Source organism: Salmo trutta, chromosome 3 (genome assembly GCF_901001165.1).
Source record: "Salmo trutta chromosome 3, fSalTru1.1, whole genome shotgun sequence".
NCBI lineage: Eukaryota > Metazoa > Chordata > Actinopteri > Salmoniformes > Salmonidae > Salmo > Salmo trutta.
Window position 1 is genome coordinate 28,882,267 of NC_042959.1, and position 17,296 is coordinate 28,899,562.

The 17,296-nt window shown below is 44.7% G+C and overlaps 1 protein-coding gene across 2 annotated transcripts in view; it reads left to right on the plus strand.

The window, feature by feature from the left end:
* Positions 1-16,349, plus strand: part of LOC115172121 (neuronal acetylcholine receptor subunit alpha-7) — a 77,871-nt gene extending 61,522 nt beyond the window's left edge. For both annotated transcript variants that reach the window (XM_029729302.1, XM_029729304.1), the window contains 3 exons: positions 388-474; positions 13,632-13,741; positions 14,362-16,349. In XM_029729302.1, coding sequence (XP_029585162.1) covers positions 388-474; positions 13,632-13,741; positions 14,362-14,973 — 809 coding nt within the window. In that variant the 3' untranslated portion in view covers positions 14,974-16,349. The remainder of the gene's footprint in view (positions 1-387; positions 475-13,631; positions 13,742-14,361) is intronic.
* The last annotated feature ends 947 nt before the right edge of the window (positions 16,350-17,296 follow it).

Genomic DNA, 17,296 nt, shown 5'->3' on the forward strand with positions numbered 1-17,296 from the left:
CAGTAAACAAAAAAGTTGTTTGACCTTAACCCGTTCGGCAATTTCATTGGTCTAATGAAAGCTTCATGCCGCCAAAAAACTGAGCACGTCACAGAATGTGTTTTTTGGAGAAAAAAAAATGGAAAGCGGGAAAAATCCATATATTAGCATTGTTTAAGCCGCGAGGTTCAAAGCGTGGGAAAAAAGTTGCGGCTTATAGTCCGGAAATTACGGTAATAGATATCAAAGGGGGAGCAGTTAACTGTAATCGCTTCCAATTGGTAACTTGCCTCGAACATGTCAGAGAAACCACCAGTGTAACAAATTGGTTTAGCCAAGAGGTTATAACTGATCACTAGCGTAACGTATTCCAATAATTATTTCAGATGACTCTCTCTCTCTCTCCAGGTATCACAGTCCTGCTCTCTCTAACAGTCTTCATGCTACTGGTTGCTGAGATCATGCCTGCCACCTCAGACTCTGTGCCTCTCATCGGTGGGTTCTGTGTGTGTGTGTGTGTGTGTGTGTGTGTGTGTGTGTGTGTGTGTGTGTGTGTGTGTGTGTGTGTGTGTGTGTGTGTGTGTGTGTGTGTGTGTGTGTGTGTGTGTGTGTGTGTGTGTGTGTGTGTGTGTGTGTGCACGTGTTTATTATACATGATCTTCTTTCCTCTTATGGTTTGGTTTGATTGGCTGTGCGTTAGTGAATGTTAAGCCAGAGAGAGAGTGTGTGTGTGTGTGTGTGTGTGTGTGTGTGTAAACCTTGCATTATTGTGATATGTCAGTACAGTCTGTTATCCTCTCATGGCCTGGCTAGGTTTAGTTTGACTAGCTGTATACGGTGCATTTGGAAGGTATTCAGACCCCTTGACTTTTTCCACATTTTGTTAAATTACAGCCTTATTCTAAAATTGATGAAATTATTTTTACCCTCATCAATCTACACACAATACCCCACTATGACAAAGCGAAGACAGGTTTTTAGACATTTTTGCAAGTTTATAAAAAATAAAAAACAGAAATACCTTATTTACATAAGTATTCAGACCCTTTGCTATGAGACTCGAAATTGAGCTCAGGTGCATCCTGTTTCCATTGATCATCCTCGAGATGTTTCTACAACTTGATTGAAGTCCACCTGTGGTAAATTCAATTGATTGGACATGATTTGGAAAGGCACAGTTGACAGTGCATGTCAGAGCAAAAACCAAGCCATGAGGTCAAAGGAATTGTACGTAGAGCTCCAAGACAGAAGTGTGTCGAGGCACAGACTTGGAGAAAGGTACCAAAAAAAGGTCCCCAATAGAGGTCGACCGATTATGATTTTTCAATGCCGATACCGATTATTGGATGCCCAAAAAAGCCACTGCCGATTAATCGACCGATTATTATTTTTTTCTTTGTAGTAATAACAATTACAACAACACTGAATGAACACTTATTTTAACTTAATATAATACATCAATAAAATCAATTTAGCCTCAAATAAATAATGAAACATGTTCAATTTGGTTTAAATAATGCAAAACAAAGTGTTGGAGAAGAAAGTAAAAGTGCAATATGTGCCATGTAAGAAAGCTAATGTTTAAGTGCCTTGCTCAGAACATGGGAACATATGAAAGCTAGTGGTTCCTTTTAACATGAGTCTTCAATATTCCTAGGTAAGAAGTTTTAGGTTGTAGTTATTATATTATTATAGGAATTATAGGACTATTTCTCTCTATACGATTTGTATTTAATATACCTTTGACTATTGGATGTTCTTATAGGCACTTTAGTATTGCCAGTGTAACAGTATAGCTTCCGTCCCTCTCCTCGCTCCTACCTGGGCTCAACCCAGGAACACATCGACAACAGCCACCCTCGAAGCAGCTTTACCCATGCAGAGGAAGGGAAAAAACTACTCCAAGTCTCAGAGAGAGTGACGTTTGAAACGCTATTAGCGTGCACCCGGCTAACTAGCTAGCCATTTCACATCGGTTACACCAGCCTAATCTTGGGATTCGATAGGCTTGAAGGGCTGGGTATAATTTGTGGAACGTTCCAACAGGAATCTGTTCCAAAAAAGTAAAAGGTTGCCAACCAACAACGCATACAAAGTAGCAACGCATACAAACCTAGCTAACTAGCTGCCGAATAGGCATCAACTCACCACGTAGCTTATTCTTAATGTTTGTCCATAGGCAAACAGACATGTGAGGACAGACATTTTTCGGAATAAACGTGATGAGTGAAAAATGCAATGAAATAGACCACTCCCTACCCGGTATCTTATTCTGCCGCTATACAACTTTGTATGCGTTGTTTTTTGGAAACCTTGTTATTTACGAAGTTTTTGGAATAGATTCCCGTTGGAACGTTCCACAAATTATACCCACCCAGGTTGAAGTCATAAACAACGCAATGCTTGAAGCACAGCGAAGGGCTGTTTGAATGAATGCTTACGAGCCTGCTGCTGCCTACCACCGCTCAGTCAGACTGCTCTATCAAATCATAGACTTAATTATAATATAATAAACACACAGAAATACGAGCCTTGGGTCATTAATATGGTCGAATCTGGAAACTATCATCTCGAAAACAAAAGTTTTTTTCTTTCAGTGACATACGGAACCGTTCCGTATTTTATCTAACGGGTGACTAAGTCTAAATATTCCTGTTAGGCATTGATGTTTATGGTTAGGTACATTGGTGCAATGGCAGTACTTTTTTCGCAAATGCGCTTGTTAAATCAACACCGGTTTGTCGAAGTAGGCTGTGATTCAATGAAAATGAACAGGCACCGCATCGATCATATGCAACGCAGGACACGTTAGATAAACTAGTAATATCATCAACCATGTGTAGTAAACTAGTGATTATGTTAAGATTGATAGTTTTTTATGAGTCTAATGCTAGCTAGCAACTTACCTTTGCTTTTTGCTGCCCTCGCGTTACAGGTAGTCAGCCTGTTAATCCTTGTGGAGTGCAATGTAAGGCAGGTGGTTAGAGCGTTGGACTGGTAACCGAAGGTTGCAAAAACCAATCCCCCCTGAACAAGGCAGTTAACCCCCGTTTCTAGGCCGTCATTGTAAATAAGAATGTGTTCTTAATCTGACTTGCCTAGTTAAATAAAGGTGTAAAAAAAAAAATATATATATATATATATCAAAATAATTTAAAAATCGGCAAATCGGTTGCCAAAAATGCCGATTACCGATTGTTATGTAAACTTGAAATCGGCCCTAATTAATCGGCCATTCCGATTAATCGGTCGACCTCTAGTCCCCAAGAACACAGTGGCCTCCATCATTCTTAAATGGAAGAAGTTTGGAAACATCAAGACTCTTCCTAAAGCTGGTCGCCCAGCCAAACTGAGCAGTCGGGGGAGAAGGGCCTAGGTCAGGGTGACCAAGAACCCGATGGTCACTCTGACAGAGCTCCAGAGTTCCTCTGTGGAGATGGGAGAACCTTCCAGAAGGACAACCATCTCTGCAGCACTCCACCAATCAGGCCTTTATGGTAGAGTGGCCAGACGGAAGCCACTACACAGTAAAAGGCACATGACAGCCACTTGGAGTTTGCCAAAAGGTATCTAAAGGACTCTCAGACCATGAGGCACAAGATTGTTTGGCCTGATGAAACCAAGAATGAACTCGATGGCCTGAATGCCAAGCATTATGTCTGGAGGAAAACTGGCACCATCCTTACGGTGAAGCATGGTGGTGACAGCATCATGCTGTGGGGATGTTTTTCAGCAGCATAGACTGGGAGACTAATCAGGATCGAGGGAAAGATGAATGGAGCAAAGTACAGAGAGATCCTTGATGAAAACCTGCTCCTAGACCTGAAAATAGCTGTGCAGAGACGCTTCCCATCCAACCTAAAAGAGCTTGAGAGGATCTGCAGAGAATAATGGGAGAAACTCCCCAAATACAGGTTTGCCAAGCTTGTAGCGTCATACCCAAGAAGACTCGGGGCTGTAATCGCTGCCGAAGGTGCTTCAACAAAGTACTAAATTAAATATTTCGTTTATTTATTTTTATAAATTAGCTAATATTTCTCAAAAAACTATTTTTGCTTTGTCATTATTGGGTATCCTGTGTAGATTGATCAGGGGGAAAAAACGATTTAATCAATTTCAAAATGAGGCTGTGGAAAAAGTCAAGGTCTATGAATACCTTCTGAATTCACTGTACATGTCTTTAATGTCAGTCTCAATACCCTGATGTCATGTTTGAGCAGGATGGTGTTGGAACAGGCTGACAATGAGGATGATACTGGCAACATTATTAGTGGGTCGTGACAAGCCAGGCTCCCTGTGAGGAGAGGAAGAAGAGCAGAATAGAAGGCAGGATTGATAGATGGATGGGTGGTGTGAGATGAGTAACCTTTAGTGGGTAACGTTCTGAGAGAGAGAAGTTCAAAGGATTCCGTTGCTGTGATGAGACACTCATGATAGTGCTCACAAGTTCAGCCCATCACATCACTTTCATGGAGTGGAGGCCTGGGAGGAGTGTGTGTGTGTGTGTGTGTGTGTGTGTGTGTGTGTGTGTGTGTGTGTGTGTGTGTGTGTGTGTGTGTGTGTGTGTGTACCTGTACACATGTGCAGTTTCTATGTATAATCCTGCAAAAATAGTAATACATTTGTTAATTATGTAAATATGTGTGTGTGTGTGCTTTTGTGTTATCGCTATTGAACTAGCACCATAGACTGTGTGTATGTGTGTGTCTCAGTTGAGTTAGTGTAACAGAGCGTGTCTTTTACTGAGAAATGCTCCATTAGTTGTGTTTATTATGTATCAATACCGCTCTATCTCTTTGTGTGTGTGTGTGTGTGTGTGTGTGTGTGTGTGTGTGTGTGTGTGTGTGTGTGTGTGTGTGTGTGTGTGTGTGTGTGTGTGTGTGTGTGTGTGTGTGTGTGTGAAGATGCTGACAGGCTCAGATGGGCATGGGCTGTGTAGAATTATAAGTGAAGGGCAGTGTTAGTCAGCACTATGTAGGGGCATCTCTGCACTTCCCACCTCCACTCTGCTGGATTACACCCTCTGGCAGGGCTCTTATCTGGTTTCTTCATCCAACTCTTCCTCCTAATTAGAATCCCACTCTTTTCCTGTCTCAACCTCCTCTTTCTCATACTTATCATCTTTCATTTTTGTTCTACTTCAGTGTTTTCCTCCTCTTCCTGCTGCTCCTCCTCTTCACCATACTCTTCCTCTGTCTTCTCCATTTCCTCCTCTTCTTCAGTACTCCTTCCTAGGGATTAACACGGGCAACCGGGATCCCGGGATGTGGCGCTAATGTTCTCCAATGTGGCACTAATGCAATTCCACAAAATACACAACATGCGCAGCAGCAGATTAACGAAAAATAAAATAGCACATTATCCAAACAGGTTGTCGCATGGAAGCCTTTATCTAAAATAACCTGTGCCTCTTTGAGCTGTCACTGTGACTCTTCAGATTTGATAGGTCTATGAACAGTTCACTACATAGGTTTCTCCTGTCCTAAATCCTAGGCTATTTTCCTATCCAGTCCCAATCCTACTGAAACCCTAAATCCTGACTCCTGTCTCACATGAAAATTCCTAACTCTATTCTGTAATCCATAGGTTGAATTATCAAAGCACATCTCTCGCCTATGCATGTCAAAATACCGCTGTAACATTTCCTGGGCTTCTCTGCACTGTCTCGTACTTGGTGCCCTTATGAGAGCTTCGGTAGAGAATGTGTGATCAGCAAACAGTATGAGGAGACTGCATTCACGGAGACTGCATTCACGGAGACTGCATTTACGGAGACTGCATTCACGGTAGTGCCCAATTGTCATACTTGAGTAAAAGTAAAGATACCTTAATAGAAAATGACTCAAGTAAAGGTGAAAGTCACCCAGTAAAATTCCTGCTTGAGTAAAAGTCAAAAAGTATTTGGTTTTAAATATACTTAAGTATCAAAAGTAAATGTAATTGCTAAAATATACTTAAGTATCAAAAGTAAAAGTATAAATGATTTCAAATTCTTTATGTTAAGTAAACCAGACGACACCATTTTCTAGTTTTATTTATTTATTTATGGATAGCCAGGGGCACGTTCCAACACTCAGACATAATTTACAAACGAAGCATGGGTTTAGTGAGTCTGCTAGATCAGAGGCAGTAGGGGTGACCAGGGATGTTCTCTTGATAAGTGTGTGAATTAGACCATTTTCCTGTCCTGCTAAGCATTCAAAATGTAACGAGTAATTTTGGGTGTCAGGGTAAGTGTATGGAGGAAAAAGTACAGCATTTTCTTTAGGAATGTAGTGAAGTAAAAGTAAAAGTTTTCAAAAATATAAATAGTAAAGTAAAGTACAGGTACCCCCAAAAACGACTTAACTAGTGCTATCAAGTATTTTTACTTAAGTACTTCACACCACTGACATTTCTATCGCGGAATCTGTAATGCTTCAGCTTTACATAGACCCCCTAGTCCCCCTTTAACTTCTCTGGGCAAGGTGGGACGTGACAATACAAAACAGCAAAAATCTCATAATATCATTTTCTCAAACAATCAACTATTTTACACCATTTTAAAGATAAGACTCTCGTTAATCTAACCACATTGTCCGATTTCAAAAAGGCTTTACGGCCAAAGCATAAAATTTTATTATGTTAGGACATAAACTTCACAAGAAAATCCACACAGCCATTTTCCAAGCAAGGACATGCATCAGAAAAACCAAAAGTACAGCTAAAATATTCACTAACCTTTGATGATCTTCATCAGATGGCACTCATAGGACTTCATGTTATACAATACATGTATGTTTTGCTCGATAAAGTTCATATTTATATCCAAAAACAGCATTTTACATTGGTGCGTGATGGTCAGAAAATGTATTCCCACCAAAACCTCCGGTGAATGTGCACATCAATTTACAAAAATACTCATCATAAACATTGATAAAATTGACAACAGTTATTGAAAGAATTATAAATACACTACTCCTTGACGCAACCGCTATGTCAGATTTCAAAATAACTTTACAGAGAAAGCACATTATTCAATATTCTGAGTACATAGCTCAGCCATCGAAGCAAGCTATACAGCTACCCGCCAAGTTCTGGCATCAACAAAACTCTGAATTAGTATTATAAATATTCTCTTACCTTTGCTGATGTTCGTCAGAATGCACTCCGAGGACTCCTACTTCCACAAGAAATGTTTGTTTTGTTCAAAATACTCCATATTTATATCCAAATACCTCTGTTTTGTTCGTGCGTTCAGATCACTATCCAAAGGCATAATGGGCGAGCGCAGTACCAGAGACGAAAAGTCAAAATGTTCCATTACCGGTCGTAGAAACATGTCAAACGTTGTTTACAATCAATCCTTAGGGTATTTTTAACATAAAACGTCGATAATATTCCAACCGGACAATAGCGTATTCATTCAAGAAGAAAAAGAAGGAGGGGCGCACTGGCGGACTCGCGCATCACCAAGCCCTTTGTCCTCAGGCAGTCCACTCATTGACTGAGCTACTATTCTCTGCCCAGTAACAGGAGAAGGATGGAAAACTTTCTGAAGGCTGTTGACAGCCAATGGAAGCCGTAGGAAGTGCAACGTGACCCCACAGACACTGTACTTTCGATAGGGATTCAAAAGAAGAACTACAATTCTCAGATTTCCGCACTTCCTGGTTGGATTTGTCTCAGGTTTTTGCCTGCCATATGAGTTTTGTTATACTCACAGACATCATTCAAACAGTTTTAGAAACTTCAGAGTGTTTTCTATCCAAATCTACTAATAATATGCAAATATTTGACTCTGGGCCCGAGTATTAGGCAATTTACTCTGGGTACGCTTTTCATCCGAAATCAAAAATACTGCCCCCTATACCCTAAAAAGTTAAGATACCTTGATATTTAAACTACACTGAGTATACAAAACATTAAGAACACCTTCCTAATATTGCGATGCACCCCTCCCCTTTTGCTCTCAGAACAGCCTCAGTTCATCGGGGCATGGTCTCTACAAGGTGTCAAAAGCTTTCCACAGGGATGCTGGCCCATGTTGACTCCAATGCTTCCCACAGTTGTGTCAAGTTCGCTGGGTGTCCTTTGGGTGGTGGGCCGTTCTTGATACACACTGGAAACTGGTGAGCATGAAAACCCAGCAGCATTACAGTTCTTGACACAAACCAGTGCGCCTGGCACCTACTACCCGTTCAAATGCACTTAAATCTTTTGTCGTACCCATTCACCCTCTAGATGGCACACACACAATCCATATCTTAATTATCTCAAGGCTTAAAAATCCTTCTTTAACCTGTCTCCTTCCCTTCATCTGCACTGATTGAAGTGGATTTAACAAGTGACATCAATAGGGGGTCATAGCTTTCACCTGTATTCACCTTGTCAGTCTATGTCATGGAAAGAGTGTTCCTAATGTTCCTAATGTTTTGTGTTCTCAGTATCTTTCCACTTTTCATGTCTCTGTTATTCTGTTATTCATGAGCTGATCTGCTATCTGTATAATCATCAACTAGGTTTTGCCAAGTATAGGAGATATTTTGTCATTTGTTGAAGTAGGTTATCTAGAAAGCTTAGCAACTTTGGTCCTTTGACTTTTGTTTGACTGCCGTTACAAAATGTGTATGATTCGACAATGCTATACTCGTTGTGCGCTCAACGGGAGCGAGCAGTCGCGAGCAGTCGCATTTCGCTTCGCGCCACAGGTAATATTACACTTCTTTACATTACAACGGTTTGGTTTGTTTGATCTGAACAATTTTTTTTCTTAGCTATCAAAGATAATTGTGTAGTTTAGAGTAATTATCGAGGCCAGCTATTTTTTCTTCCTCCTAACGTAGTCAACACTGCTGCCTGCTAGCTGCTAGCTAGTCAACACCGCTAGCTAGCCAACCGCTACCAACTAGCAGCGCTGTAATTACTATTACATTACAACGGAACGATTTGACTAGTGCAGTGTTAGCTAGCTAGCTACATAGCTGTCTTTGTAATAGCTTGATAATTGTGTAGTTTAGTAATAGCTAGGTTAGCTAGCCAGCTATTTCCGTCCCCCGCGACGCCATTGTTCCATACCCAGCCAACTATTACCGACGAGCAGCATTGTAGAAACTAAATACGTTACAAAGGAACGTCTTGATTAGTGTTATGTTAGCTAGCTACAAAGTTGCTTTTGTATAATAGCCAACCTCTACCGACTAGCAGCACTGTAGAAACTATTACATTACAACGGAACGATTTGACTAGTGCAGTGTTAGCTAGCTAGCTACATAGCTGTCTTTGTCATAGCTTGATAATTGTGTAGTTTAGTAATTATCGAGGCTAGCTAGGTTAGCTACGTTAGCTAGCCAGCTATTTCCGTCCCCCGCGACGCCATTGTTCCATACCCAGCCAAATATTACCGACGAGCAGCATTGTAGAAACTAAATACATTACAAAGGAACGTCTTCATTAGTGTTATGTTATGTTAGCTAGCTACAAAGTTGCTTTTGTATAATAGCCAACCTCTACCGACTAGCAGCACTGTAGAAACTATTACATTACAACGGAACGACTTGATTAGTGTAGTGTTGTGTTAGTTAGCTAGCATTTTCGTCACTTTAGTCAATAAGATTTTCGCAACGTAAGCTTAACTTTCTGAACATTCGAGACGTGTAGTCCACTTGTTCTCTCCCCTCTGCACAGGCCATACAAACGCTTCACACCGCGTGGCCGCTGCCACTCTAACCTGGTGGTCCCAGCGCGCACGACCCACGTGGAGTTCCAGGTCTCCGGCAGCCTCTGGAACTGCCGGTCTGCGGCCAACAAGGCTGAGTTCATCTCAGCCTATGCTACCCTCCAGTCCCTAGACTTCCTGGCGCTGACGGAAACATGGATTACCACAGATAACACTGCTACTCCTACTGCTCTCTCCTCGTCCGCCTACGTGTTCTCGCATACCCCTAGAGCATCGAGCCAGCGGGGTGGTGGCACTGGAATCCTCATCTCTCCCAAGTGGACATTCTCTCTTTCTCCCCTGACCCATCTGTCTATCTCCTCATTTGAATTCCATGCTGTCACAGTTACCAGCCCTTTCAAGCTTAACATCCTTATCATTTATCGCCCTCCAGGTTCCCTTGGAGAGTTCATCAATGAGCTTGATGCCTTGATAAGTTCCTTCCATGAGGATGGCTCACCTCTCACAGTTCTGGGTGACTTTAACCTCCCCACGTCTACCTTTGACTCTTTCCTCTCTGCCTCCTTCTTTCCACTCCTCTCCTCCTTTGACCTCACCCTCTCACCTTCCCCCCCTACTCACAAGGCAGGCAATACGCTTGACCACATCTTTACTAGATGCTGTTCTTCCACTAATCTCATTGCAACTCCCCTCCAAGTCTCCGACCACTACCTTGTATCCTTTTCCCTCTCGCTCTCATCCAACACTTCTCACTCTGCCCCTACTCGGATGGTTTTGCGCCGTCCCAACCTTCGCTCTCTCTCTCCCGCTACTCTCTCCTCTTCCATCCTATCATCTCTTCCCTCTGCTCAAACCTTCTCCAACCTATCTCCTGATTCTGCCTCCTCAACCCTCCTCTCCTCCCTTTCTGCATCCTTCGATTTTCTCTGTCCCCTATCCTCCAGGCCGGCTCGGTCCTCCACTCCTGCGCCGTGGCTCGACGACTCACTGCGAGCTCACAGAACAGGGCTCCGGGCAGCCGAGCGGAAATGGAGGAAAACTCGCCTCCCTGCGGACCTGGCATCCTTTCACGCCCTCCTCTCTACATTTTCCTCTTCTGTCTCTGCTGCTAAAGCCACTTTCTACCACTCTAAATTCCAAGCATCTGCCTCTAACCCTAGGAAGCTCTTTGCTACCTTCTCCTCCCTCCTGAATCCTCCTCCCCCTCCCCCCCCTCCTCTCTCTCTGCGGATGACTTCGTCAACCATTTTGAAAAGAAGGCTGATGACATCCGATCCTCGTTTGCTAAGCAAAACGACACCGCTGGTCCTGCTCACACTGCCCTACCCTGTGCTTTGACCTCTTTCTCCACCTCTCTCTCCAGATGAAATCTCGCGTCTCGTGACGGCCGGCCACCCAACAACCTGCCCACTTGACCCTATCCCCTCCTCTCTTCTCCAGACCATTTCCGGAGACCTTCTCCCCTACCTCACCTCGCTCATCAACTCATCCTTGACCGCTGGCTACGTCCCTTCCGTCTTCAAGAGAGCGAGAGTTGCACCCCTTCTGAAAAAACCTACACTCGATCCCTCCGATATCAACAACTACAGACCAGTATCCCTTCTTTCTTTTCTCTCCAAAACTCTTGAACGTGCCGTCCTTGGCCAGCTCTCCTGCTATCTCTCTCAGAATGATCCTAATCAGTCAGGTTTCAAGACTAGGCATTCAACTGAGACTGCTCTTCTCTGTGTCACGGAGGCTCTCCGCACTGCTAAAGCTAACTCTCTCTCCTCTGCTCTCATCCTTCTAGACCTATCTGCTGCCTTTGATACCGTGAACCATCAGATCCTCCTCTCCACCCTCTCCGAGCTGGGCATCTCCGGCGCGGCCCACGCTTGGATTGCGTCCTACCTGACAGGTCGCTCCTACCAGGTGGCGTGGCGAGAATCTGTCTCCGCACCACGTGCTCTCACCACTGGTGTCCCCCAGGGCTCTGTTCTAGGCCCTCTCCTATTCTCACTATACACCAAGTCACTTGGCTCGGTCATATCCTCACATGGTCTCTCCTATCATTGCTACGCAGACGACACACAATTAATCTTCTCCTTTCCCCCTTCTGATAACCAGGTGGCGAATCGCATCTCTGCATGTCTGGCAGACATATCAGTGTGGATGACGGCTCACCACCTCAAGCTGAACCTCGGCAAGACGGAGCTGCTCCTCCTCCCAGGGAAGGACTGCCCGTTCCATGATCTCGCCATCACGGTTGACAACTCCCTTGTGTCCTCCTCCCAGAGTGCTAAGAACCTTGGCGTGACCCTGGACAACACCCTGTCGTTCTCCACTAACATCAAGGCGGTGACCCGATCCTGTAGGTTCATGCTCTACAACATTCGCAGAGTACGACCCTGCCTCACACAGGAAGCGGCGCAGGTCCTAGTCCAGGCACTTGTCATCTCCCGTCTGGATTACTGCAACTCGCTGTTGGCTGGGCTCCCTGCCTGTGCCATTAAACCCCTACAACTCATCCAGAACGCCACAGCCCGTCTGGTGTTCAACCTTCCCAAGTTCTCTCACGTCACCCCGCTCCTCCGCTCTCTCCACTGGCTTCCAGTTGAAGCTCGCATCCGCTACAAGTCCATGGTGCTTGCCTACGGAGCTGTGAGGGGAACGGCACCTCCGTACCTTCAGGCTCTGATCAGGCCCTACACCCAAACAAGGGCACTGCGTTCATCCACCTCTGGCCTGCTCGCCTCCCTACCTCTGAGGAAGCACAGCTCCCGCTCAGTCCAGTCAAAACTGTTCGCTGCTTTGGCACCCCAATGGTGGAACAAGCTCCCTCACGACGCCAGGACAGCGGAGTCAATCACCACCTTCCGGAGACACCTGAAACCCCACCTCTTTAAGGAATACCTGGGATAGGATAAAGTAATCCTTCTACCCCCCCCCGAAAGATTTAGATGCACTATTGTAAAGTGGTTGTTCCACTGGATATCTTAAGGTGAATGCACCAATTTGTAAGTCGCTCTGGAAAAGAGCGTCTGCTAAATGACTTAAATATAAATGTAAATGTGCGCTCCGTGTGCCCTGAGCGCGCTCTGTGTTGAGATAGCCTATTGCTGAAATGTGCTGAATTAATTGAGGAACATGATAATGCTCTGCATTTATGAATGACCTGTTTCGCAATTCATAGCAATGTCATTGGCGATAGTAACTTTATCATTACTAAATATCAGTTTCATTTGCTCTGAAATCTTTACATAGTGCCACAGCCAAGCCGGCAATATGGTGCAGCTTTGAATGGCCACTTCTGATTTTTGCGGTATTTCCTGGGATTCCCGTGATAAATATGAATTATTCCCAGTATTGAAACTTAGTAGATTTTCTGGAAAATATAAATCCCTACTCCTTCCCATAAACCGACCAGGGATAACCTGTACCCCTGATCGCACAGTGGGTCATGTGCCCTTTGCCCTGCTAGCCTCCTGCTAGCGTTTGTTCATGTCTGAAGCATTTAGCGGTTGTTTGCTAACAGAGCGATGGAGGGGGTTAACGCTCGAGTGGAGTGGAGTTCCCTTCCCTCCCTCCCTCCCTTCTTCCCTTCCTTCCTTCAGTCCCTCCCCTGAGAGAACACATCCATGATGTGCTCTCAAAGAGTCAGCTCTTAAGCTCGGCGGTGTTTGCCTCCACCCTCGGTGGTGTTTGCCTCCACCCTCGGCGGTGTTTGCCCCCACCCTCGTCGGTGTTTTACCAAAGTGTTATATTATCAGGCTGCTTGATTAACCACTGATATACAAAGACACATTCAACTGAAACCACACTACAACTACGAAGACAAGACTCTCTGGCTGTGTCCTAAATGGCAACCTATTCCTTCTTTAGTTTGCTGCTTTTGAACAGACCCTGCCCAGTGCCATTTTGGATGCACCGTCTCTCCCTTCTGTTGGTCAGTGTCTGTGTGATGTATGATGTCACGGTGTTAATGTTTGATCTGATTGTGGTTTGTGTTTTGTAGCTCAGTACTTTGCAAGCACCATGATGATAGTAGGTCTGTCTGTGGTGGTGACTGTTCTGGTCCTGCAGTTCCATCACCACGACCCTCAGGGCGGCAAGATGCCCAGATGGGTGAGTCCCGCTCCCAATCTTCATCATATCCCTCATCATTCTCGTTGTTGTTATCATCGTCGTCTTCGTATTCATCGTTGTCATCATCGTCGTCGTCGTCGCCGCTTTCGTCCTCATCATTGTTATCATTGTCGTCATCTTTGTCCTCATCATTGTTGTCATCATCGTCATCATTGTTGTTGTCATCATCGTCATTGTTGTTGTTATCATCGTCGTATTCGTTCTCATCATCGTCGTCATCATCGTCGTCTTCACCCTCATCGTTGTTGTCATCATCGTCGTCTTCGTCCTCATTATTGTCATCTTCGTAATCATCGTTGTTGTCATCATCATCATCATCATTGTCATCTTCATCCTCATCATTGTTGTCATCATCGTCGTCATCATTGTCGTCTTTATTCTCATCATTGTTGTCATCATCGTCGTCCTCATCGTCGTCATCATTGTCATTCTCAACACGTTATCGTCTTCCACCATCACACATTGTGTGTATATGTGTGTTGTAGTCTCAACCCCCTCTCCCTCCCTCCCTCCCTCTCTCTCTCTCTCTCTCTCTCTCTCTCTCTCTCTCTCTCTCTCTCTCTCTCTCTCTCTCTCTCTCTCTCTCTCTCTCTCTCCAGGTCAGGGTAGTGCTGTTGAACTGGTGTGCTTGGTTCCTGCGTATGAAACAGCCAGGCGAGGAGCGTAAACCCACAGGCTACAAGTACCGCCACACTCCACAGCACCACTCCAGCGCCAGCTCCATCGAGATGGGACCCATGGGCACCATGACGGGCCTCACCACGCCCCTCTCCCAGGCCCCCTGCTCCACATGCCCCACCGGCACCCCCAACGGCAGCATGAGCCTCTACTTCAGCTACCATGCCGTGGAGAGCCCCCGCTGCCCCCCCTCCAGCGATTCAGGCGTGGCATTGGGGGGACGGGCCCAAGGGACCCCCTGCGAGGAGGCTGAGCCCCCAGGGGGAGGTGCTGGAGGAGGAGGAAGGGGGTTGATCTTTACTCCTCCTCCGGAGGTCCTTCAGATCCTGGAGGAGGTGTCGTATATCGCCCAGCGCTTCAGGGACCAGGATGAGGAAGTGGCGATCTGCAGCGAGTGGAAGTTTGCTGCTGCCGTGGTGGACAGACTGTGTCTGGTGGCCTTCACTCTCTTCTCCATCGTCGGCACCTTCACCATTCTCATGTCTGCTCCCAACTTCTTAGAGGCCGTCACCAAGGACTATTTAAAGAAATAGTGTCAATATGTTCAACCATATATGCCAGTTTCCCGGACACAGATTAAGCCTAGGCCCGGACTAAGAACCACTTAGCATGCTTTTTAGTACACGACTAGGCTTTCTCTGTGTATGGGAAACCAACCTTATGTTCTATCCAGATTACTCTGGAGTGTATTTGAGAAAAATCGATTTAATGTAAATAGATGTATGCTGTACATGTATCAATGCAAGGGTTGTCCATAGTCCCTTTCCTCTCCATAGATCCAGTTTAACTGAGGTTGTTCCTGTGTGTTGCCTTGCCACCCAGATATCTCATGAAAATATCAACTCGCCATTTGAACTTTGGATTCCTGGACCTCCAATCCACGACCTTTAGAACGTTGAACTGTCTTGGACGTTCTGGACTGTTGTCAACATTATGTAGTGTGGTTAAGGTAACTGTCTATATACAGAGATGTTTCACTGTGACTTTATGAGCTTCTTATTGTTTTTTGACTGTTTTACTTTCACTATATTGTAAGTACACACCGTTTACTTTTTGCTTGTCGACGCTAAAGAGCATCTAACTTTGTCACGGGTGTAGAGGTGATGTGTTCTCTAGGTCCCAGTTGGAATTGTTGTCACGGTAGTAGCTGATTGACGTTGACTGTGCCACTGTGAAAACCTGGAATGATTCATAGACAGAATAGTGACATCATGATGTAAGACTCGCCTGCACATTAGAAGAGGAATCAGCCTGCAACAACCTGAAACAACAAGAGCTATTGAAACAAGCAACTGGACAAGTGGATACTGAAGAAGTGAAACAACTCCTGCTGAGACTGGGGCTGTGCTAATATGGACACGTAATCCCACCATATATTGGAGAATCACTGTAGATCCGTTATTGATCCATTATCCATCTATTATTATTAGTAGGTGTAATCAGTTTATATGACATAAATGTATCTGTGCTGCATATAGGGCAATGGGTATAGTGGTGTTACATTAACATGGAGGATCTCTGTGTCTGTCTGTTGTGATGATATCTAACCTAAATGTAAAGGTTACATGGAGAACACAACAACCCCAGAGAGGTTATTATAACTAAAGATCAACATATTCTTCCTGTTGATATTGATTGAAACATCATGTGGTTTTTTAAATTCGACATAAAGACCATGGTATATGGAAGCCCTCAGGCCAGACAGTCAATACTGTAAGTAACTGTCATGTCAGAGAGTTAGTCCGTGCATCTGTTTTTCTATGAATTATCATTGTTACTGTATACTGAACATACTTCCCCCACCCCACAGTCAGAGTCCTCCTCTGTTGTAGCTGTTGTTGTCACACTGCTGTCCTCTTCTTCCTGTGATTTCTTTGCTCTTACCTAATAAATGTCCCATATAGCCTAAGATAAGATCAACCTGGACTATTCATATGGACATGAAGGGGACCGGAGAGGGGCTGACTGGGTGGATATGAGCTGACTGGATGGATATGAGCTGACTGGGTGGATATGAGCTGACTGGATGGATATGAGCTGACTGGGTGAATATGGGCTGACTGAGTGTATATTGGCTGACTGGGTGTATATGGGCTGACTGGGTGGATATGGGCTGACTGGGTGGATATGAGCTGACTGGGTGGATATGGGCTGACTGAGTGGATATGGGCTGACTGGGTGAATATGGGCTGACTGAGTGAATATGGGCTGACTGAGTGTATATGAGCTGACTGAGTGTATATGGGTTGACTGGGTGGATATGTGCTGACTGGGTGGATATGAGCTGACTGGGTGGATATGGGCTGACTGAGTGGATATGGGCTGACTGGGTGAATATGGGCTGACTGAGTGTATATTGGCTGACTGGGTGTATATGGGCTGACTGGGTGAATATGGGCTGACTGAGTGTATATTGGCTGACTGGGTGTATATGGGCTGACTGGGTGTTTTTATATGAGCTGACTTGGTGTATATGGGCTGACTTGGTGTATATGGGATGACTGGGTGTATAAATCAAATCAAATTTATTTATATAGCCCTTCGTATATCAGCTGAAATCTCAAAGTGCTGTACAGAAACCCAGCCTAAAACCCCAAACAGCAAGCAATGCATGTGAAAGAAGCACGGTGGCTAGGAAAAACTCCCTAGGAAAAACTCCCTAGAAAGGCCAAAAACCTAGGAAGAGACCTAGAGAGGAACCAGGCTATGAGGGGTGGCCAGTCCTCTTCTGGCTGTGCCGGGTGGATATTATAACAGAACATGGCCAAGATGTTAAAATGTTCATAAATGACCAGCATGGTCAAATAATAATAATCATTGTAGTTGTCGAGGGTGCAACAAGCACGTCCGGTGAAC